The sequence below is a fragment of the Trichoplusia ni genome, chromosome 24, assembly GCF_003590095.1.
Source record: "Trichoplusia ni isolate ovarian cell line Hi5 chromosome 24, tn1, whole genome shotgun sequence".
In the NCBI taxonomy this organism is placed as follows: domain Eukaryota; kingdom Metazoa; phylum Arthropoda; class Insecta; order Lepidoptera; family Noctuidae; genus Trichoplusia; species Trichoplusia ni.
In genome coordinates, this window is record NC_039501.1 from 3,804,699 (window position 1) to 3,830,182 (window position 25,484).

Below are 25,484 nucleotides of genomic sequence, written 5' to 3' on the forward strand. Positions count from 1 at the left end.
AAGAAAAATCGAAAGACGAAGGCTTGAAAACAGGGCGAGAATAAAATACGAGTCAAGATTTTCAATTTATTAAAAGCAAACACAATTTCGCGGGCTTCAAGCTCAAGTACGAAAACAATAGTTACTTGGCTCGAAAGAATTATCTTTGGTATTGAGGATAAGCGGAAGGCGTATTGTTATATAACCTCTAGATTCCTCACACTTTTCAAACTAAATTTGAACATACATTGTATTTGTCACCTTACATCACCTATGAAAGTTTTAACTGTTTAGCTATCACGGTTCATAAGAAACAGCCTGATGACAAAACACCGGAGCCTCTTTTATAAGACTCTGCTTTTACACTTCTTCATCACCAGTGGCCTCTATCCTCTATTTATAGATGATTATTGATTGAAAAAGCTGCCGTGTTAGTTTTTTTGATTCTGGTACTTGCGCTGATAGCTAAAAAGGCCTGTACGGGACCCTAAACAAAACCGACTAAGGCTTCATTGAAATACAAAATTCTAACATTATTATCGAAACGGCTCCATGAAAAGATAAGATAGATATAACTACGAAAGAAAACGGATTCCCAACATTATAGAAACAGCTTTATTCAAACAGTAAAACATAATATACGACACTACACATTGATGATAGTAAAACTGCGCTTACAATCACTATCAGCTCATAAATCTATAAACAGATAACTACCTCCTCATTTAACCATAATAAATTAAATAAAAAAGATAAACTGGTACACTTGAATTAATTATACTGTTTGCCTATGAAAATTATCTAGATAGTTCCATTGTAAATTCATTTCAAACAAGGAATATTGGATTACAATTCCCATGGAGTTTTGTTACATTGGATTTCACAAAATTATTTGGATAGGTATGAAAAATAGTTTTCTGGTGTATTTTGGGAGATTTAAGAAGATACTCGAATATGGAAACACATTTAAATGGTAGTGATTAGCGACCCTGAATGCTATACCGGAGGTCGTGGGTTCGATTCCCACCCAGTACAATTGTTTGAGTAACGAGCACGATCATTTGTACTCATACTACAAGCTATGCTTAGTTTGAGATTGGATGGTCTTGTGTAATAAACTATACTCTAAGATCTTTCCAGGTCCACAAAAGCACAGCGACAATAATCTACTTGAATCCACGGAATAACCTATTAAGCTTTGCATTATAGAGAATTTTAACAAGAAAAGCTCATTTAGTGCGGTATTAAGACATTCAAGCCACTTTGATTACGAAACCAAATTATTTCAAAGACAATGCCAAATTGCCTATTTAGCTATATCTTTTAGTCAAGTACTACACTCACTTATCTTCACGCTTTTTCAATTACGGGTTTGGCTGAGTTCCAAGCGGAAAGCACCAGTGCAATTCTAAGGAATTGATGCCTTAGCCTTTCCTATTTCTGTTAAAGTGTTTTGTTTTTCATTTATATTTGTATCTGTATTGTTTCGTTTTAAAATGTAAGATAGTTTTTTTTCTGGACCGTTCAATTTTTGTTTCTCTTTGCTTAAGCCCTCTATTTCCAAGTTTCCATGTTCTTATCATATACTAGCTTATATAAAAAGAACAAGGACCATTTCTCGAGATTTTTGATTATCAAATAAACTTGAGCATTTTTCAAGTCAGTTTATTAGAAAAATTGTGGTATGAAATTCATTAGTTAAATTTTCAACGTCCTCTTCAATCAATCATTGCTAGATAAAAGACCCTTTGAAATTTGCCAAACGTCTGGTTAATTTACTCCATGATCAGTTCATCTAAATCATTCTCAAGCTTTTCCAAAAGTTTGCCCAATCGCCCACCTCTCATGACTCGATCCCTAAAATCATTTTTTCTCTTACATACGCCCCAGACGCTAACAAGCAAGTGTTTGTACTCTACTGTATCGTAATTTTGTGTGTCGAACATCGATTTATTATTTCAAATTACACAGAATGCGAGAGACAGCTTTATACAAAATTAAGGATAATATTGGAAACTTCAATTTATTTTCGGCATTATAACTTTTATAATGGGACGTTGGTTCTTCTTGTTTGTAAATCCTGTAGCTTTAAGTGCTTGTTATTTATAATTATGGTGCCTTTTTGGCATTGCGTTTTTGTTGGAAGTTTGTAATTCAATACTATTAAATTTAATTTTAACGTGTTCGTTTTTTGCATGTTGGATAGTGAGATCATTGTCATGGTCAGTTTTAATACTGTTATTAGGCTGGAATTAGTAGGTTTTATTAGAGTTTTTTGGTAACACTTTCATGATTTACGTACCTTTGAGTCCTGTGCTGACCTGGCACTGATATTTTGCGTCATCATCGAGGGTTACATCTCTGATGTCCAAGGAATAGTCACCTGTGGAGTAAAAAAAATAATTATAATTAGTCCCAGTTCAATATTTTATCATTTCTATAAACTATTATTATCGTATACTATTATTTTCCCGAAATTTTTTTTCAACTTTTTTCCCTCAATCATCATTATCAGCCTTGAATAACTCCACTGAAGGGCGCAGACATTTGTTTGTTTATGCCACTTCCCTGCCTCTTACCCTTTGCGTTACATTCAGTCGCTAATAAAAAACCTCTGTCTAAAGCAAAGCCATAGATATACTATAACACCTAAAAGTCTCGGTGAAAGACGTAGTGTTATTACACGAATCCTTTGTTTGAACAAGATGATTATTATAATTGAGTTTTCTGAAACAAACAACTAAGGAACCTACATTCGAAATTATCTCGGGAGTTGCACGCGAGAATATTCGTGTTGAAAATTTTAAATAATTGTGAACTTCCTCACGATTCTTTCCGTTATTTTAAAGCGGTTTCGTTGGTGTATACATACAAAAATATAACAGAACAGTGAAGACTTATAAACACATTTTCATATAAGCCCAAAGTATTTTTTTAAATGAAGGTTAGCCTTTACGTAATAATCCTATTAATTACATTTAGGTACCGAAATAACTAGATTACTTACATAAAGTATGCTTAAACAAAACAGGCCACCACTCTAATCTAGGTACAATAATTACATTATTAGATTAGGTGTTATTTTAAAAAACGTACCACATCAGTAATAACTGGCATTAAATTCAGTCATATTTCAAAATTATTTCTATTTAAGAAAATACCCCTTTCGCTTCTGAACAAGCTGAAATTTACTATCAGACAAACAATTTTAATCTCCATAGTTCCAATGAAAACTCAAAGAGCATTAACAAAACTATTCCCCAACAAAATCCAATTATTATTAGTAAATTGGATGACGAAGCAGCTTATCTAGACGTAATCCCTAAACCTCTTAATACAATAGCTAGTGAGAAACTTAATGCAAAAACAGACGTAAAAGCAAATCCAAGTCAAAATCGCCTTCATATTTAAGCTTCGCTTTGCCTTAGCAGCTGAGTAAGCAAAATGGTTGAATTCAAATAGCTTCCCAATTGACTTGAATACTGAAGATAATTTAGAGAGAATTCAAACTCGTGGAATGCTCAGGTTTTCGTTGAGAATCGATTGCCTGTCTTGCAGTCTGACTTGATTTAGTTTAATTAAATATTTGCACTACATTCCTTATTTTACGTCATTTCGATAAGGATTTGCTGCTTCATTGGAATTTCGGTTCGATTCACAGCTGTAAGAATTTCTAGTGCCAGTTTATTAGCATTGTTACTCTTATTGATTTCTTCTCGTCAGTACTTCAGTGATGCAAGCTATATCCACGTGTAGATCGTTATCAGTCCAAAGTTTATTTAAAAATCCCACAATTTCAGTAGAAATAACTCGCTTCCAGGAAACGAAGTAGAATCTTTCTAATTCAGTATGAATGTTGAAATACCCAGATCATTATCGACTTCATTCATCGCTCATCCATTTCAAAGTGATTGACTTGCAGCCACTGGATTGTAACCAATCCCTAAGGTTTATTTATAAACTTCCTCATCACCAAAAGTACCTATAATGAGTTTGTGAACTTTAAGAAGCTTTTGAATGGTTTGCGTTTCCAGAAGTCGTTGACTGAAGCTTATTTTACGATTTCATTGGTAAGTCAACATATTTGACTTTGTACCTTTTCTAGCTTTCATAGATTTCGACATCCAACATTAACATCTATACTAATATACAAAGCTGAAGAGTTTGTTAGTTTGTTTGAACGCGCTAATCTCAGGAACTAATGGTCCAAATTGAAAAAATATTTTTGTGTTGAATATACCATTCATCGAGGAAGGCTTTAGGCTATGAACCATCACGCTGCGACTAATAGGAGCTAAGATATAATGGAAAATGTGAAAAAAAAATCGGGCAGGTATACCTAAATCATAACTTATATCTTCTACCCACGGAGACGAAGTCACGGGCAACAGCTAGTATTATGATATGGCTACGGGGTTCTTATGATACATGGTCTTTATACCACTAGAATATACGATAACTAGATTACTGACAAATTAAAATATTTTTTTATTGCTTAGGTACTTATAGTTTCCAAAATTAATCCTTAAATCAACAAACAAGCTTTCAAGATCTGTAACTTTCATCGGAGAAAAGAACATTTTATTAAAAAAAAACACACTATTTTTTTACCAATAATCGAATAACACAGAAAAGCGCTTGGCGACTGTTCAAAAGAAAGAACTCAAAATGCATAATTACCTTCTTCATCACTCCCGATCATCTTATACCGGTCGTAGCCGCTCAGTTCCCTGTGCAAGCCAAGACCGAAGTCGTCCTTTGTCCACTGTAGCTGACCTGCCTTGTTCTCCACTCGGCATGGTAACGTTACACGAGAGCCGACAACTGCAGTCTGGAAAGAGAAAGAAAATGAAAGAGTTGTTTTTGATGACGATGATAATGGATCGCATGGCTAAATCATGTATTCAGAGTAAGAGAATACTACTGTATATTGAATTCTAAAAGTCTTCTGAAAAAGGGTGAGAGATTAAACTAAATTTTGTTTCTTGCTCTGCTTTCTTTTTAACGCATTAATTGTCATTTCAAGAGTAACAAGTAAATACAAAAAAATAGATCAATAAAAACGAGAAGTTAATTCACAGTTAATGAATAGCAAAGAAACTTCATCTATTCAAGTCATCAGAGCTTTAAAAAGGTCTGAATGTTAATGTACAAGCAAAAATGGAATTCTAGAACAAAGAGGGAAATTTATTAACGAGATTCGTTACGAGAAACCTTAGCATGATTATTTCGTATAAGTGTGTCTAGAAATTCAGCTAACGCTGCGAGAGAAAATAAGGTTTCAGACAAATAATTAAGTAAATGTTTAACCTGAGATACTAAACATGATTACGTAGATAAATTCCAAGTACAAATTTACTTTAGGATAAATTAATCTGAGCTAGTTACAAGGCTTTTGGGCTTTGCTTCTACGTAACAATATAAACAAAAGCAGTGCAACCGGCAACGAATAAACAGAATAAAATCCAATTAATGTTTGCTTTGATTTGGAATCTTTTACTAATAAACTTAAAACATATTTTTGTATGGCTTGTTGTTATTTCGAATCGAATTCTCCGTATTTTAATTTGATCCTATTCCTTAATTTGAAATCATCTAGATATTGCTTCCCAGAATTCTGTTTTTGATTTGGTACTAATTGTTTCCTGTATTTTAATTTATTATAATCTTTCCTTCTACCATTTTATTTTGACGTCATTATTTTTAATATTGATTTCAGTTTCTGCTTAAGCATCTATCAATATGAAATTATTTGATGTTATTTTTCGATGTACATCTTTTACAGTAATATTATCATCGAAAACTTTCGTTTCTATAAAGACATCGAATTCGTTTCAGAAATTTACCAGTCTTGGGTCGCAACTAATGACATGTGTCCGTTTTAAAGTGGCGACTGTAATTTTCGTCTCATTTCCTGTTTCAAATACATCCGTGTTGCTAGCAGTGTGGTCTGTGATTTGGCCTTTTACTGTAGACCAAAGGTACCGACCGACTTTTACGAAAGGATGTACGTATGTAGTTGTTATTTCTTGAGACATTATTGTAAGAGCTATTCTCGTTATTTACTGGTAGAATCTTGTTACATTCTTTTTAATATAATTTCTAATCTATATCTTTTTCACAGCGATGTATATATATGCTCCCACTCTATCTGGTTGTAACAGGTATATTATATACCAATAAAAACCGGCACTACGGGATATTAAACCTGCTTCTACTTAAACGGTAAGTACGGCGTGAAATATTGTATAGTTACCATAGCCATTACCAATTAGGCTATTAAAATTATTCTTTACCTACTTTATTTTACTATTCTGGGTGAAAGCAAAATAACTTACAGGAAACCTTATAATTTGGCAAATAATGAACACGTTTTGTTATATTCGTTTTCGTTTTCAATGATACTTAACCTAATCACGTTACTTGATATATCTTTGTCTCTACGAGCTACTTAAGTCTGACAGTGTCAGAAAACATTTTTCATTTCATCGAGGATTTGGAAAGAATTTAGTGAAAAGTTCATAATTACCTGGTCCTGCGGCTCCATAGCGAACTTCTGCTCCTGATAACCACCGCACACACCAAAAACACCAAATAACACTGTACAAAAACCAAGCACTAACACATTTTGAGTCCGGAGCAAAAGGAACAATGGTGATACTCCCCTACTCGTAAGTCTTAATCTAAAACTAACATCCAACATCATTATAACCGCCACAAAACACTGAATACTATTATCCGACCAACATAAGGATATCCGGGTTTTATTATTAGACATTCACATTTTAACGGAAGTTTCAGCCTTCCCTACGTAGGAACATTGTCTATTTTCGTCGCACACATTTTTGAGATGATTGCCATAGCTTTTGGGTTTTATTTTAGATGCTCTTTAGTTGATGATTTATCGTTTTTCGGGTTTTAGGAGAGCTCGATGATATCTGTAACAAATAAAAATAGAGTTAGTTAAGTGTGATGGCTTTTTTCCTTTTTTAGTTAGGGTCATGATTGACTAATATAGTGTCTTAAAAATTTGTAAAGGTGTCATATAAACATTTTTAAAGGTATTTTTGTAAATATGCATCCACAACGAAATTACAGGGGGTCGAAAATGGTCTGAATTGCTTCGAGAAAAGGATGGTATGGCCGTGACGCTATTTTGACCGACTTGGTGGGGGCACGGCCGTGCCCCCAGATTTCGTTTAAATATGTAGGTTAGAATAAAATTTGCAATAAATCAATGCTAGGTAACATTAATTTACATACTTGTCATTTTTAGTTCAATATTTAAATGTCAATTAAGATTCTAGTACAACAGTAATTGATTTATATTACGAATAAATTACACTATGTAAAGCATTAATCACATAAATATTCTAACTAAATGATAAATGGAGCTGTTCTTGGTCTGCTTGCTTTTAAAGTTTGCCTTTTAAATTGGAGCATTGAAAAACTTAAAGTTTCAAAGTCAGTGAATTAAAAAACACAAATAGAAATTATTTTTTTTATTTCCATTTTTATGTAAAGTTCTCGTGACCGATATTTATGAAATTTTAATCCATATTTATTAGGTCTGAGGATCAGCTTCTATCTATTTTTGATATTCCTGAACGACGGTTAGTCGACCCCTAACAGTTTTTTTTTCTTATGTTATGTTTTTTCTACACCAGAAATAATCTATATAACAAAAAGAAGCTGCTAGTCCTTTTGGATTACTTAATTTAACTCTTGTGTGACGAGCATTTCACAAACTTTCAAGTAACATGCACAAAGACACCCAGGCTTAGAAAAAGCATTCGTAGATCACAGAAATGCTTGAATAAGGTTTTTTTTTATAGTGCACATGATCGTAAAATATGTTCGTATATACATTACAAAGCCAAATTGAAATGAATTTTCAAGTGACCGAACATCAACAGCAAAATACTGCAACTTAATATACTCTATTCACCAATATCGCGGCATCTATCGGAACATCAAAAGCTCAACTGTCACTGGACTGTCATAAAAATACAGTATTTATACCATACATGTTATTAACCTTCTTTCTACCGAACACCTAATTAACTCTTTGAATTATTTATTTATCTAAACCAGTTTGTACAGTCATGTTACTTGGTGGCGCCAGTTATTTCCTGTCTGCATGTTTTCTGTATCTTTGATGACAAGAACAAAAAAAACTGAAATATTTTTATGATAAATTTAGGTCAGTGCATGTACTTTAAGTTTTTAAAGAGTATTGTTGCCATTGTGGAATAGTGACGTCAGAAAGATTGATGTGCAGTCTCGCTTTCTCTACCGTAAGAGTCAGCTTTGAAAGCTAATGTGGCAGATACCAAAATACACTATACTACTTTATTCTCTGTTAAATCAAGGTGCCATGTGACTCCATGACGAATTTCATTAAAATCTGTGCAGCAGTTTAGGCGTAAAGAAGTAACAAACATGCTTATTAGAAAGTACTACTTTATTCGAAAGCCTTATTCTGCAGGGCATTCAAGAATGTATATACCTACCCGGGTAACTGTTACAAAAAAGGATGTGATGTTTTTGAAATTGTCTTAAATGTAGGTATTAGAAATCCACATAAACCTATTTGTGAGCTTATGAAGGTCTTGCAAAGGTTACGTAATCTAAAAGCATAATTATCAAAGCCATTATTTTTATGCCCACGCTTCGCTCAAATCGTCATTCATATTACACCATTACCTTTGTTCTGTTATAAGCCACTAATAAACACTTCTAAATACGTTATTATGAAATTAATAAATATTCTGGGATTACAACACATCCCCAGAAAACACTTTACGAAATCAGAGTTTCTTTTATAGTTTACGATTATCTATTAGCAATCACGACTTTTGAAGTACAGTTCTTGAACGTTTTTTGTTTTGTATATCTTTAAAGATTATTATATCTTTCCAAAATTATAACAATTTCCAAAATCGAGGCAATTATAAGAAGCAAAGGGCGGGAAGAAACTAAATTCTCTTCAGAATTTTGGACAACAATAAAATTGAAGAGAAAATGAATCTTTATCCTAAAGTGGAACATTCAAAAATAAACAATTGAACACGTTTTACTCCCTACTTATTTAAGTTACGTCTGTTGACAATATTTTGCGAAATGCGCTCAAGATAATAAGGCTAAGTACTGGCGAGACATAAAAACTTTTATGTCTAAAACATAAGTTAGCAAATGTAAACTTGTGGTAAACACCAAACAGTTTTAAGACTAACGTGGTTTATGATCCGTAGCTAACTGAATTCTCTGAAAGCTTATCTGAGTATAGTTTTAGGGTGGCTGCACGTTCAATGTTTGTTGTAATATGTTTTATAAAAGCTATTTAAGCTAAACCTCTTTATTCCTGTTTTAAATGTAATGTTGGTCAGTAGTTAGTGTCTCTGAATACTATACTGGAGATCATATGATCGAATCAAATCCCCATTAATACGTGTGTACTTACAAATATGAAAGTATGTTTATCAGTTAACCAGTACTCATAATACAAGTTTATCATAATTTGAGATTAGACATTACTATGTGTAACTTGCGGAATGTGATATTATTATTAATTACTAAGCTTGTTAACACATCGCCAAAAAAGCGTCTGTTAGTCGACTAGCTAGTCTCCAGTGGGTTTCGGTAATAGCTGCATAAACATTAGATTTCTTAACGAAGTCGGATAAAAGTAGCCTATCAGTTCATCCAAACTTCATCGAAATCGTCATTTTCACATACTTTCGCATTAATAATATTAATGTGATTAATATTCAACAAATACTCAGTAGCAATATTTATATGAACCTAGTCAGCCGTCAGTATTTCGCGAAAACGCGAAAACGCTCCATCCACAACTCCCTTAAACAAAGAACTCTTAAAATAATAAATTACCAAGAAAACAAAGTTTCACGTAAACTTTCTAGACATGAATTGTGCTAGGCTTCTCCTTGCAAAACCTTGTATTTTTCTAGAAAAATTCCCTTGATCAAGAGCAATTTTAAAATAAAAGATTGAATAAGTATAAAAAGGATTTTTTGTGTAAACACCCACTTGTGGTATTTCTTTTGTTAATTATAATTATAAACTAGCTGTTGAAAATAGAAAATCTCACGCTACCATAAAATCGGTATGAACTATTCTATACTAGCTTTCCGCCCGGGTCGATGTCAGTTATATCGCGTTTCCAAGAGAACTCTTCGAAAGTCCGGGATAAAAACTATCCTATGTTCTTTCTCAAGGTCAACTCTATCTCTGTACCAAATTTAATTAAAATCAGTTCAGTGGTTTAGCCGTGAAAGCGTAACAGACAGACAGACAGACAGAGTTACTTTCGCATTTATAATATTAGTAGGAAAGGAATGTAAATTCTGGTTGGAAACTATCTGCGCACCAAGTTTCGTCTAAATCCGTTTAGTGACTCTTGCGAGAAACGAACATACATCCATACAAACTTATAATATTAGTAGGATGTCGTTGTGAAACTTAACTGTTGCTAATAAGGTAGTATGAAGTAATGCACGCAGTTGCAAATTAATGTGACTTTTTTCATAACGAAAACGTCAAGAAAATTGCATAAGAAATAGTGTGATGAAAGCTTACTGACGTTTTAATATTTCATGTAAAATGTAAGAAAGGTTTTAAGTATAATTGTAATTTGTATTAACTATTTAGTCAATCATTTATATACTAATTGAATTATCCATACTGAGTTGGTAAAACTTGTGTTAGTCTATACGTACATACGTAGAAAAATTGAAAAACAACTGTTTTGGTATTAGGGGATACAGACTGGTGACGGATTGAAGGACAGAAAGAAGTTCCGTTTTACCGTTTGAGTACGTTACCCCTAAAAACTGTGCCAACTTTCATACAAGGCAAGTGACAATCATTAAAACTAAGAAACATTCTTCATCATCTTTTTTTCTATTTTTTAAATCGACTCCCGCACTAAGGAATTTAATCCTTGTGTCGCGGGGTGTTTCACAAACATACTATTTTCATGCACAAGGACACCCAGACTCAGAACAAGCATTCGTGGATAACACAAATACTTGTCCAACGCGGGGATCGAACCCGTGACACGTCGCGCAAAGTGGGTTTGGCGTGATGACCTCAACCACTCGGCTATCCGTATAAACATTTTTACTCGTCTACCTCGACGAATCTTTCAAGTGTTTAATACTGACAAGTCAAAGTCACATGTCGAAAAGGAACGTCATTCCAGTACATTTGAAGCTTTTGGTTCGTTTTCTACTTTCATGCTATGTAACAATGTCTACGCCCTTTGATAGAGACGTGTCCCTAAAAATAGTCGCTTCCGCATTCAAGCGATCAACATGACTGAATTTCAAACGATTGTCACGAACTATTAATACTTAATGACTGTTTTGGGAATTTTCATGACGGACCCGATTGTTTTTAGTAACGTTTTTCGAATAGTTCGGAGTGATTTTGATTAAAGTTTTATTGGTTTTGAAATGTTGTTGGGATTATTTTTGTAGTAGCTTTTGTAAGGATGAGTTGTTTGTCACACTTATGTGGAAATAGTTTATTTAACCGTATTTTTTGGATCGCCCGACAAGTTTCGGATCCAACTGGAATCTTGGATCGAAATTCAGTGGAGTCGCGAGTCGAACTTTTGACTTATAGGGCAAAACGTATAAATACAAAATATTTTATTTTGTTTATTTGTAACCATATCATCATCACACAAATACTAGTTATCTCATTATTGTATTGCTCCTAGGTACTATGCCAGACCATAAAAAAGTATCATCCAAAATATTATCACTTCTTAAATATGAAAACGTAAATAGACCATCTTTTTGTTCCCCTGGGTTTGTCTTGACATTTCTTTTCAAGGAAGTCAGATAGGAAATGTCGAGGAGAGCTTTATAAAAGATATATTTAAAAGTGATGATGATATCCTACTTATAGTATAAGTGTTTTCATTTCATGTTTTTAGTAAAAATATTTTTTTACCAGTTCGACTCGCGATCCCGCCGCGTCTGCTCATAATTAAGGACTCCGGTTGTGTCCGAAACTAGTCGGGCTACCCCGATAAATACGCGTGAGTAAACCGTTACATCATTTAATAATGAATCAGTCTCACGATAGTTATTATAAAAAAAAAAAAAAAAATTTGACAATTGACAATCTTTGGTACTCCCGGTCAGCTGTCATTCTAAATTTAGATCGACGAGATCGAGTTGAATTTGAAAACAGTCTGCCATCGAAAATACTCGTCACTATCAATATTATTTTTAACTCAGACGTAAAATCCCTTGCTTCGTCAGTACTAATCGTTTTCAATATTCTATTCATCTAAATACGTATATTGGATTATGACTCTAGAAAAACAGTTATAACATATTATGATTAGCTCATGGCTAAGCTATAACTACATAAGTTGATCGACAGGTTAAGCTGGACACGGTCGGGTAGTAGATGCGTGACCATCTTTGTCATAACAAGGTCGTCCACACGTCCCCTGAAGAAATGGAAAATATGACATATTTTTTTATCGTATGAAAGTTGATGACATGTACTGTCTATGCTATGAATTAAGATAATGAAACTTCCCTTTTTTCTATTTTTCTCTTTCTTCAATATTTGCCAAACATATGTTATGATAGATTAAAAGAACAGAAATACTCAGAAAATTTAAAAGTTAAAGCATAACTGATTCATAAACCCGATACTTTATTATCACATCTAAACTGATTTGCATCCACACCGTGTGAAATCATACCCGATATAACTCGGCTAATTCATACGAACGGATTACAAAACTAGTACACTAATTACGATTCATGTATTTACTAGAAACAGGTAGGCTATTACGAGACCTGAAATTATCTAGATCGAGCCGATAAATAGTCTAGAATCTAGAAAATATGGTTAAACGTATAATTATGTCGTGTTACTTAGATTCTCAAGGTAAAACCGTTTATTATTGGTATTAAGACTTTTCGATAATAGGGTGTCTAGAATTCTAGGTTATTTGTAATGACTATTATTAAGCACTAAGTTTAATTACCATGATAAAATGACATATATGTTTTATTTTTACGACTGTTCGTTGTGATAAGGAAAGTTATTGTGTTACATCATTTTGTTAAATACGGGTTGTCATTTTTTTTATAGACCTTTATTTGAGTTAGGTAATGTCTCTTTTAAAAGTTTAGAGTAATAAAAAAGCTCTGACCTGGCAATGAAAGAATAAATAATCAGATATGATTACTAATTTCAAGATTCGCAAATTACGTTATATATTTTTTTTTGAACTTTATTTAAAGAAAAGCAGCTACGCAAAACTAAAATTATTTCAGTTTCGTATAATTTGTTTATCTGTATTCTATATACTAATATAAAAAGCTGAAGAGTTTGTTTGTTTGAACGCGCTAATCTCAGGAACTACGGGTCCAAATTGAAAAAAATATTTCTGTTTTGAATAGACCATTCATAGAGGAAGGCTTTAGGCTATAAACCATCACGCTGCAACTAATAGGAGCAAAGATACAATGGAAAATGTGAAAAAAACAGGGCAGGTATAAATCATAGTTTATATCTTCTACCCACGGGAACGAAGTCGCGGGCAACAGCTAGTTTTTTAATAACTTCCAAATAAGTCAAATGCACAAACACACCCAAACTCAGGAGAACCAGACAAACGCTTGTCCTACGCAGAGAAGAAAACCTGATTCCCGCATAGTGCATTTTACTTGGTGACCTCAACCATTCAGCTATCCGTACTCCCATAATTAGTAAGTTATTCAATGACGATTTTTATTTTCTAGTTTTTATCTCTTCTTATCGCGACACCTATTAATAATGTTAGATTTTGCTCTCAATACAGAAACCTTATTCAATATTACGTTAAACCAGTATCTTTAGTGTGGGAAACCTCACAGTTGAGCTAGTCCATTTTCGAGCTACATTTCGACCTAGATACATGGAACGTACCTAGGTTACAAGACTAGGCAAGATCAGGTGCTATAAAGTTGTTGGTTCATGAATCGAGAGGGTAAAGAGATTTTTGTATGAGATTCTGATTTGAACTTTGTTGAAAATTTGGGGATATTTTGTGTGGCAGAAAATACATGTTTATACTTTTTTGTATTAAGTCTCCCGTATATTATTATACTTTTGCCGCCTTTAATTAGCACAATCATCATATATCAACAATAGTGTAGACTTCAGTATTGGACTTGATTAAGTTAAGAGAATTGATAAGATATTGTAGAATTATATTTTTGTAACAAAAAAACAATACAACCGATATCAAATAAAAAACTACTCATCCAAAATTGATGGCTTTTGAACCAAAGGACAGCTCTTCTTCATTAAACGAAAAAATTATCAACAAAATCAGTTCACCCAGTCCGAAGCTCTGACCTAACAAACCTAAAAAATACAGATAAATTTCAAGTCATCCACAAACTATGTATATAGGTATACCGAACCAGTTACGTCAAATGCTTTTTTCAATTACTACCAAAAACCTAGCCTGCCTTTATAAACGTCGCTCGTAAAATCAACAATTAATTACTAAAATTAAAACATCTGTATGTCAAGAATTCAATATTATAATTAAAATCGGTATGTTTATTAATTTCAATTAGTTCTTGCTTTATATTTTGGAGGGTTATTTGTATTTTATTCGTTTTCTCATGGTATTTGGAATGGAGAGTCTTCTTTTAATTATAAAAATGGTGAGAAAGTTAATGTTCATGTTTAATTTCAATAAAAAGTTTTAGAACAAAAGATCTCATTTAAATTGGAGATAAATTTTGTGATCGATGTGATAAAGTATCAATAAATTTAAAGTTGTTTTTGATGTTTTACCGAAACGTGATAACTGTAAACATTTTGGTGAGTTTAAGAGAGATGCCGTTCTACGCCGCGTAATGCGTCTCGCTTTCACACAGGTTTAATTTAAAGAAAACCTAATTGTTATAAATAGTATAATTGTATCAAGGTGTCTTAAGGAACACATCGTTATTGAAAAAGTTTGTATTTTTCAAGAGCTAGACAAAAGACACAATGCGCTAGTGTTTACTGTTATTTATTTATCTTTAAAGATTACTCCCGCTGAAACAAATCTTGTGTCGTAGGACTTCAAAAAGATACAAATAACGTCCTCATATAACCCAGATTCAAGACCAACATTCGTGCATCACACCAATGATTGTCCTACGTGGGGATCGAACCCGCGACACGTGGGTTGGAGTAGACTTGGACTATTCGGCTATCCAGTGTTGGCAATGCAATCATCCTTATCCTTACATATTATAAAACAAAGTCCCCCGCCGCGTCTGTCTATCTGTCTGTCTGTCTGTCTGTTCGCGATAAACTAGAAAAGTACTGAACGGATTTTTATGCGGTTTTCAACAATAGATAGAGCAATTCTTGAAGAAGGTTTTAGTGTATAATAAATTTAGGTTTTGTGTAAACTGACGTTATTACAACGATATTAGTTAAACATGTCGGAAAAAATTAAGCCATTCGAGAGCTTTCCTCGAGAACGCTGCCAAAACCTTTTGAGTTACAACAAAACAATGTATGGCGGGTTTGTACCTCTTTAATAGATCTACAAAAAAGTCCGTGGTGGTATACGTCTATCTTCCAAGGATAACCCACAATAACCATTTTTATGTGTTTTCTTAATACAGTCAAATTATGGGTTATTTACGAACCTCTTTTTAACAATACAGTATTAATCCTTATCCAAATAAATAAGTGAGATATATTATGCATGTAATATAAAACAAAATTGCCTTTTACACTACGCCAAAAAAGTTAATAGGTTATCGTAATATTAAAATCTCCGCGCGAGAAATTAAAAATCGATGAAACGTAGCGAAGATATCGTTGGCATCTATATACTAATTGTACTATGTATATACTATGTATGTACTATGTATATACCTACTAATTGTTTGTTTGTTTGTTTGAACGCGCTAATCTCAGAAACTACTGGTTCAAATTGAAAAAATATTTTTGTGTTGAATAGACCATTAATTGAGGAAGGTTTTAGGCTATATATCATCACGCTGCGACCAATAGGAGCGAAGAAAAAGTCATAACTTATAACGTCTAACCACGCAGACGAAGTCGCGGGCAATAGCTAGTTTATACTAAACTATACTTTCAAAATTACTGTCTATTTTTGTATCGATATAAGCCTAAATTTTAATTAATTTGCATATCGATAAATACTTCTCACACTAATTTAAATTATCACTTTTCCAATAAAAACTAATGTTTTCGATACTACCTAATTAGCAGCCAAACCCTACAAATATTAACTAAGATTAAAGACGTGGAAGCGAGACGTAACTATCCACAATATAGTGCTATCTCGCTCTAACAACGGGAATAGTTGTGCTATAAGAGGCTTATTAACATCTAATTAGTAACTGATCCCGGATCTCAGTTATCTCTAACTTTAGGTTATTTTTACTTTTATTGTAATCGTTTAAATTTATTATCGATAAGTGTTCTAAGAGAGAGATTAAGTCAAACTAATTTCGGTTATTCGATTTTATGTCACACGGTGTCATCTAATATCTGAGTTTGAAGTCAAAATCAATATTCAACCTTATTTCTTAGTTAATACGTCTCATCTTAAAACGAACTTCAAAGATCAATGTGTGGAATCGGTAATTAAAACAATAATTATCAATAATAAACCTTATGTTCTACGTATTAAGACTATTTAATACTTGGAAGTGAGAAAGAGTATTAATGTTTTATAAAAGTAATATAATTAAGTATTGTAGATCTTAAGTACTCGATTTTCGAAAAAGAAGTTTTCAATTATGGACTCTATGATGTACCAATTAGGATTGTTTTAATATCGTTAAGTAATCTGTGGTTAAATGTACAAAACCATGTGCTTAAATTTTTTAATGTTTTTTAAATATAATGTTGATAAGTGATAATGATAATCACGTGTTATTTTAAATAGTTAATAGGATAGTTAACTTTAATTGATATTATATTGAATATTACAGTGTTAATTTAGATTTTTTATCCGTTAGTTATATTAGTTGGAGATAAAGTTTAGAAGTTTTAAAATTATATTGTGTAAAAAGTGTTTAAATAACAAATGAATTCCATAAAACGAAGTACCTAGTAAATAAAATTAAAAAGACACCTATATATAGGTATACTATAATAAACCTAGACCTATATTGAAACGTATTTATCTTCTATGAACTATTTCACTAAATTCGGAACACGTATATAATATGTATTTATTTTACAATTTTTAATATTTACCTGAAAATCACACACAACAACTTTTACACAACCAACTCACCTCAAAAAAAACACTGCACACAAATATTCACATTGAAAAAAAAACTGTAAAATCTTAACCCTGGCAATGCACACGGTGTGACCATTCAGACCGCGCCACACGACTGTCCCGTAAAGTCAGAATGTTACTCCCGGATATTTTTAACCTACCCCCTCGTAAGCGTGACTCAGAGGGTTCCGAATGATCTCCGGTTGAGTTATTAATTAATTGTGTCCGTTGTCAGTTAAAAATAGTATTTTAATGTACGAGTAAATGTACCGAAAATGTTTGTGCAGTTGGTCGTGATTACTGGTAGTGCCGGTAATGAGAGGGTTAACTTTTGTTCATGGTTTAGAAGTAGAGACATTTATACTATGTGAAAACAGCAACTTCAAAGTCTGATGCTAAAAAAAAATCATCTCAAGTACAACATGTATAAAATTAAATAATATTTTCAACGAAGACATACAACCGACCTTAAACTGCTGACAAACGGTACCAAATGACATTTTTGCATTAAATGAAACAATGTTCCACAAAATCGGGTCATCGAGTGCAAAGGTATGAGGTAACAAACATACAAAAAACGACGAATTAAGACTATTGAAGTCGTTTCTTAGGATTATATTGACAATTTAGTTTCAGAAGCCCCTAATTAGTCTCAAAAACAGATTCAAAACGAAGATCCAATCACACAAGTATTTTCTTACTAGAATGTTGACTGAAATTAAAACATTGACGCTTCACTAGTTCTTAAAGCAGAACATTCAGAAGGGCATAAAATCAATTAAGTAGTTACAATTAAAATACTATATCCAAACTGAACATTCGATAACACATTAACAGTGTCTTAAACATTTAAAACGGTACTAAAACGCATATTAAGGAAAGTGAAGAGGAAAATATATGGCAATGAGTGCGACATTGGGTGACAAAAATTTCGGAATTTCGACGAATTTAGTCTCCAATATTCGAATTCGATGGTTAGTTTGAAACGAAAGTCAGATCAGTGAATTAAATTGCCTCTTGTATAAAGGGCGTTAATGGTAAAAGTAACAGAAAGCTTCAAATTTAGAATCATTTAGTTAATTCATGAAATTCTAAATTCAAACATAGAAAATAACAATGTTTCGAAAATGGAACCTTATGTCGGTTAAACAGATAGCAGGGAAGACGCCATTTTAGATTCGAATTTAGAAATGGTTCTAAATTTAAATGCTCAGACGCTATTGGTTGTCCGGAAATGGAGTGCATTCTCCGTACGAGTTTCGACATGATCAAGTTTTTTTAGGGTTCAGTTTAAAAAAAGAAGTCACTTTTATTAGCTTTAGATCTATTGTTACTTTCGAGGTTTATTTTTTTCGTGTTTGAGACGAAAAACGATAAAGCAAGTTAATAGCAACGAAAAAATCCACTTTACATACAACTGATTAGTTTTTTACTTAGATAGGGAATTGGAAATAAAGATTAGGAGTTATTGAAATAAAATATATTTGAATGAAAAGTACATTTACAATTGATACGATATGATAAGCATTACTAACAGAAAACGAATACACGGCTTCGATCGATTTGTAATTGACAAAAAAATAATGAGTTTCCTTGAAAGTTGTTTGAAATGAGTAATATTTATTTACAGTAATGTAATAAGAAAATGAAAACAGTTCAATGAAAAATAAAGTAGAAACATTTTGAACTTAACAGACAAACAATTTTTATATCTGTGCTAGCCATCGAATTTAATATCCAAATAGGTAATGATATGTAATGAATTCTTAGAGAAATATATTCTAAACTGTAGTGTGTTAAACAGTTTGCAATAGTTTTTTTTATTAAGATATTACTAAAACCTGCAGCTCCCGATAAGCGGCAGTCCCTTTACCAAGTAAGCTACCAAGATCACTGACCAAGACTTTGAATTTGTTAATTTCATCGTGAATCGTCTTATGGTGGATTTTTTCACTATTTTATTATTTGTATGTATTGAATAATCTATATTATACCCTTGAAACTCATCATTAATCCTGATATTTGACTGCGAGGATAGCCGAGTGGTTGCGGGCATCACACCAAACTCACTGTGCGCGAAGTGTCGCGGGTTCGATCCCCGCGGTAGGACAAGCATTTTTGTGTTTGTAAAACCCCCGCGATTATAACAAGGATTAAATCTCTTACTGCGGGAGTCGTTTAAAAAAAATATAAATTTTCGCCTTCCTCAATAAATAGCCTATCCAGGACTGAAATAATTTTTCAAATCGGTATAGTAGCCCCTGAGGTTAGCACGTTCAAACAAACATACAAACAATGACTCTCAGTCTTATATTGGTGTTGATAATACATTAAACTGTTCTTAATTTTTCAAATATTATTATTTGAAACATAACAATTACCTACTATTGTAACACTTTGTGAATTACATAAATTACCAGACGTCCGCCATATTGAATCCTTTTTAACAGTGTCAGCTCGTCCTTCAAACCATCGATCGTATACATTAACATTTTCAATAAAACCACAACTACAGTTATTAACTGGACAAAGTACATGTTTCCTTTATCACGTATCATTAAAAGCTACCTAATTGTATATTCTTATGGGTACTATGTTGTACGATTTATTGCGTTTTGTTTAGTATTTTGAAAGAATTGTTTTTGATGAAATGGTTCTCTATGAAAGCCATTTAGAGGCTTTAAGTTGTGAAAGCTAGTTTTAAGGTTAGACTGTTATAGGTCTGGTGGTTTTAAAGCAAGCCCGTCACGTCAGCTCACGATTAAAGACTCCAGTTGGGTCCGAAACTAGTCGGGCAATCCCGATAAATACGCTTCATTAAACCATTGCAGCATTTAATAGCCATAAGTTCTGAAATAGAATGGTCCTTGATTGTAAAAAAAGAAGTTAATTACAAAAGAATATCTATTTTCTAAAACGACTATTTTATAAGAAGATTAAAAGCAATTGATGAAAAAACAATCGAATTTAGTTCATAATACCGTCATAAAAATCTAATTTGTAACAAAGGGATCATAAATTTACCTTGTAATTAATACAATTAAAACCAATTAAAAGACAACTAAAAGAACTACAAACGACATACTTAGATACTAATTAAGTGTTTTCACAAATAACGGTTCACAGTAGGTATTCCCAAAACTGTTAAAATGACATGAAATAACGGACAAGACACCCGCTGTCACAATCCGCTATGGTTAATCACAATGACAACCTATGATTGAGTTATTAGTCCAGTTCGTTGCCATGGTTACGAAGTTGTTAAAGGCAAAACAGATTTTGACAAAATTGGTTGAAGACAAGTTACATTTAGCGCCTGCTTCACAATCACTGATTAGCCGTTATCTGGCAGATAAATTGAAAATCATTCCCCTGCTCTTATCCCAATTATTATTTGTAGTCGGCGCATCATGTCTTCTGCTTAAATGCCTTTCTATCTGACGTCATCTCACAAGAAACACTCTTTGCAGCCATATCGCCTTTCACTCAGTCCAATCGTTTCCTTGATCACCCTCTTCCCCTGTATCCATCCACATTTGAGATTATTTGTAATTATTTGTATGAAAGAGTATGAAATTATGATAAAGGACAAATCTTTCAAATAATTCAACGAGAGGATGTATATATGTGGCCGTGTTGAAACAGCGTGTTACTGTAAGCGCTGACAATTCGCTGAAATATCTTGAACTGAGAGTCAAAGTTAAGTCAATAATATCAAGGCAAACTTGTATAACAAATAAATGATAATTGAAGAGCAAAAGAAATTGCAGGAACTCAAAATAAATTGGGAAAACCACGGGAAGATGAAGATTAAATTGATATAAAAAACAAAAAAATACATCTTGTCTGAAGACACATAATTATCGAGAAATTTAATCCTTATTACGATAGTCATAGGGATCATTTTAGTACTTGTAAAGCTTTATTTAAAAACACTTAAAATCTTATTATTTATAGCTTCGAAGAATGAGTTCAAGCTACCAAATATCTGAGTCATACATTTTCCTGTAAGTATGACGAACGCTACATCCCGTCATAAGGTTTATTACAAATGGTCCGACGTGTCTCTTTTTGCATAATATAGGTACATATGTATAAGATAATTAATTAATCGAATATTTTAATGCTTGGCACTTGTCGGTGAAGTATTTGCCATTTTTTCCTATCCTTTACCATGTCTCTTATTTCCTTATTCGTTGTAATTTCTGCCTTTTCCTTCAATTGGTCTATGTACTGCTTTTTGGTCTTCTGGCTCTATGAGCCACTATCGGCCTTAAATGTCTTACTGCTGGGTTCAAGGTTCCTTTCCATTATATGAGATTAAGCATTGATCACCACGACTGGTCACCGTGGATTGGTGATTCCAGATTCCAATATGTATTTGGAATTCTGCTTCTTCCAATTTTTACCCTAACACTTGTTTGTTGGTGTCTTGGATGCGAAGTAGGTACATATAAGTTTATAAAGGCACTTGCCTGCTTTAGGATCGAATCTGTAAACTTATACATAAGAATCCGTACGTAACCACAAGGGCACCACGACATATACGTATTTTATAAAAAATAAATAAATCAAAGTGTCAAGAACAGTTATGAAAAGAATTAAAAAGAAAAAGTGTCAAATAGTGTTTGTCACACTAATTACAGTCATTAAAAAAATACTTAAAATACCAATTGCAAAATACATAAATACCACATAAATGCAATTTGCGAGCACATTCGAATTTCGTATCCTCAAAATGACAACTCAAAAATGGAACATGCATTACTTTTGTCGCTAACTGTACCTTTGGCGCTGTACACTATATAGCGTTGACTTGTCTCAAAAACGACAAAAAAACATTTTTTGGATTTCATAGTACGGGGCAAGCCCAATCAAGAGGAGCTCGTGGCTAAGCTACAACTGCATAAGTGGATAGGTCACAGGTTAAGCTACGCTTGACGCGGTTGGTCCATCTTTGTCATAACGAGTTCCTCCGTGTTTCGGAAGGCACGTTAAATTGTAGGTCCCGGTTGTTATTCATACATCTTTGACAGTCGTTATAGGTAGTCAGAAGCATGAAAAGTCTGACAACCAGTCTAAGGGGTATCATGTTGCCCAGGTAACTGGGTTGAGGAGGTCAGATATTCAGTCGCTCCTTGTAAAACACAGGTACTTAGCTGAATCCGGTTAGACTGGAAGCCGACCCAAACATAGTTTGGAAAAGAGGCAAGTTCAATCATTCACATGCACAAAAGATAATTTCAATGATCGAGATTTTTTTTCTCAAAACAAGCACAGATTACGATAACAATGTAAAGGCCATTTGAGTCCAATTATTTGTTTTCCGAGCTATATGGAAGCAGGTTTGGGGCTATTATTAACGTAAACTATTATTAAAACAATCATCTTATTACAGCAACTTTGTTATTGAAGGGTTAGGCCGTGATGCTGGTTGGGACACACTGCTGTTTGGATCGGCGAACAAAAAATTTGTTCATAACATTTGTATGGGAAACGTTTCTTGATTTTATTTGTGTATGACAAATTTAAATAAACTTATAAATCTTTTATCATTTATAAATATTAGCATTTAATAGTTAAAAAGTATAACTTTTGTTTTTTTTTTACATTAGGGTTTTAATTTTTTAAACTGGGTACTTTTAGATTTTTTAACTTTAATCATTTATGGAGTAACTACATATTTTTTCACAATCTGTAAGCTAGCGAGGTACAGTTCTTTGGGATGGTCACAATAGTTAACCTAAATTCAACTTAAACAAAGTTAAAAAAAAAAATGAAAATATAAATGCCAAACTTGAACAAGATTAAAAAGAGGCCATGCATTTAATAACCTCTTTTAAACACATTAACAAACATTACTAAAATAACCATACACTGCAATGTGCTCATAATGCTAAATAACCCTATGTCACACTTTTTTTTTAATTTTATACCGTTTCAATCCTTCTGAGAACGGATGCCCTGGACATCCGTTTAATCGTACAAGCCAAAAACAACTGACTACCATCGCTTTTAACATCCAAACTAAATTGACACTTATTTCTAGAGACATAGAGATGAAATTCCTTTGTACGTATGTTGTGATTATATCGAAATCTCAGCTGTGAACTGTGCATAAAGTGGGTATCTTAACGATGTTGGCCGAAGAAAAAAAATACTCGAAACAGATACGTTTTCGATTTTATTGCTTAACTTTTTTTTTATTTAAAAAAGGACAATCTTGTCCGACATTTTGTTGTTTTGTCGGTAAGATAATCATACATGACACCATTCTTTAATATTGAGAGGTTTCTCTTGATTTTTTTGATATTTCAACACCTGCAAAATCGTTTTCTTTTAATTTTAAGCAAAAAAATAAACTAAAGCGGCAGAATTAATGCGATTTAAAATAAAAATGAACTTGGTTGGTTTTTGAAGATTTATGTTTAATACCTCGTGTATTGGTTTGAAATATTATCAGGTACAATGGGACTGCCATGTATCTTTGTACAAAAGTCCCGAAATAAATAAAGAGAAAAAAAATGAACTTGATTATTTATTCGTCAAATAGGCTGAATGATATCGCTTTTACACGTCATATATTATCGTGTAGAAAAATGCTTAAGAGAATACCAAAATTTACATTTTAAGCCAAACCTCATCGGCCATTGTAAATAGCAGAATTGGAGCCCAGTACAAGCATTCATGGATCACACACAGCACAAATGCTTGTCCTTTGCGGGTTTCAAAAAACTTTAGCACATCACGTTTTCAACATATATTTGGGACAAAAGGGTTAAGTTGACTCATGAGCAATTAGCATTGCAGTCCTAATGAAGTAACACCTGTTGCCTTTACCGTGCATTTCTGTAAACGTTATAAATCTTAGGAGGAACATGCAAATATGGGTAAATAACGTCTTCCAGGTTATTTTAGAAATGTTGAGAAATTTTCCACTTATGTTTACTGTTTAAAAGGTTCTTGGGGTATTTCGTGACTTTTATAAATAAGACTTTTGTTGAATCGTGAAAATAGCCTAAAATTTTGAAGTACAGAATTAACTTTATAATCAATTTTTTCTTCATTAAAGTTTCATTTTAATTAGCAAAAAGACAACTTGTTAGTCAATTAAAAATGTCCAAGTAATTAAACTCTACGACTTAATCCCAAAAATAATCAAAACCAAAATCCGAAAAAAGAAAATCGATGACAAAACAAATTGAAACTAAAATCGATTTAGCATGGTGTCCCAAAAAACCCTTTCAGGGACCCTTTAAATGGGCTAAACAATAGATTTACCCGAATTATTTACGCTCGATTCCCTTATGTAATGTTTATTCTATCACTAAATGCTCGGATCAGAATTAAAAAATTAAATGATGTTTTTGAAATGAAATAAGGTTTCATATGCGTTGGCCGATATTTTTCTAGTGTTTGTATACTGGTTTGAGAGCGGGGCGATTGGTTGTTGAGGTAAACAGAAGTCTTAGCCTTTTCTAAAGATATATCTCTAGCTATCTTTATCAGAATTTGATAAGTATTTTAGTAGTGACAGGCAGGAATATAGACGGCGTTTACTTTTACATTGATATTCTTGGTTTATGTAAATCTGTTTTTTTTTGTCTAGTCATGACCCAAGACATGTTAGATTTAGCTTTCAAAATGTACTGGGTTCAGAAACAAAATAAATAATCAGAAAGAAAAAAAACTGTTATAAAACAGTCTGCCTATCTGACCTTCAATTTGTGACAGTACACAGACATTTTGTTTAAAAACTCGATTTTAAACATATAATATACAAAATCTTACATTGATTCATTTATTTAAGTCGGAGAGTTTTTATGCAAAGAGGTCTACGATAATTAGCTAACATAATAAAACTTCTACTGTCACACTTATCACCAACCAGTAACATCATAATATTTTCAAAACTCAACTCTACAAAAAACAAAATAAAAAGTTCATTCGGATTATAACCTTCCTTTTTTGAAGTCCGCTGAAGAGTACGACAGGGTACACATGACATCGTTAAATGAAGGCAAACATTTAAGGCCGGCCTTTTAAAGTTACTTTAAGGGTTGTTCCCAGCCTGTTTTATTCATAGGTCAGCCTGTCATGAATTTCTAGGTCACTGAACTTAAATTTTGAGTTTTTCTTTTTCTATTTTGGTGGTTGTGGTTGTCAGTTTTGTGTATTGGCTGGTTTTTTT

At 32.8% G+C, this 25,484-nt stretch overlaps 1 protein-coding gene across 2 annotated transcripts in view; it reads right to left on the bottom strand.

The window, feature by feature from the left end:
• LOC113505074 (irregular chiasm C-roughest protein-like) overlaps positions 1 to 25,484 on the bottom strand; it is a 113,224-nt gene that overhangs the window by 41,847 nt on the left and 45,893 nt on the right. Inside the window, exons 1-4 of one of the 2 annotated variants that reach the window (XM_026887583.1) lie at positions 17,306 to 17,626; positions 6,509 to 6,917; positions 4,660 to 4,810; positions 2,282 to 2,362 (exon numbers count right to left, since the gene is read on the bottom strand). In XM_026887583.1, the coding sequence (XP_026743384.1) occupies positions 2,282 to 2,362; positions 4,660 to 4,810; positions 6,509 to 6,757 (481 nt within the window). In that variant the 5' untranslated portion in view covers positions 6,758 to 6,917; positions 17,306 to 17,626. Of the gene's footprint in view, positions 1 to 2,281; positions 2,363 to 4,659; positions 4,811 to 6,508; positions 6,918 to 17,305; positions 17,627 to 25,484 lie in introns of those variants that run through there. The other variant, XM_026887582.1, reaches the window with a different exon arrangement.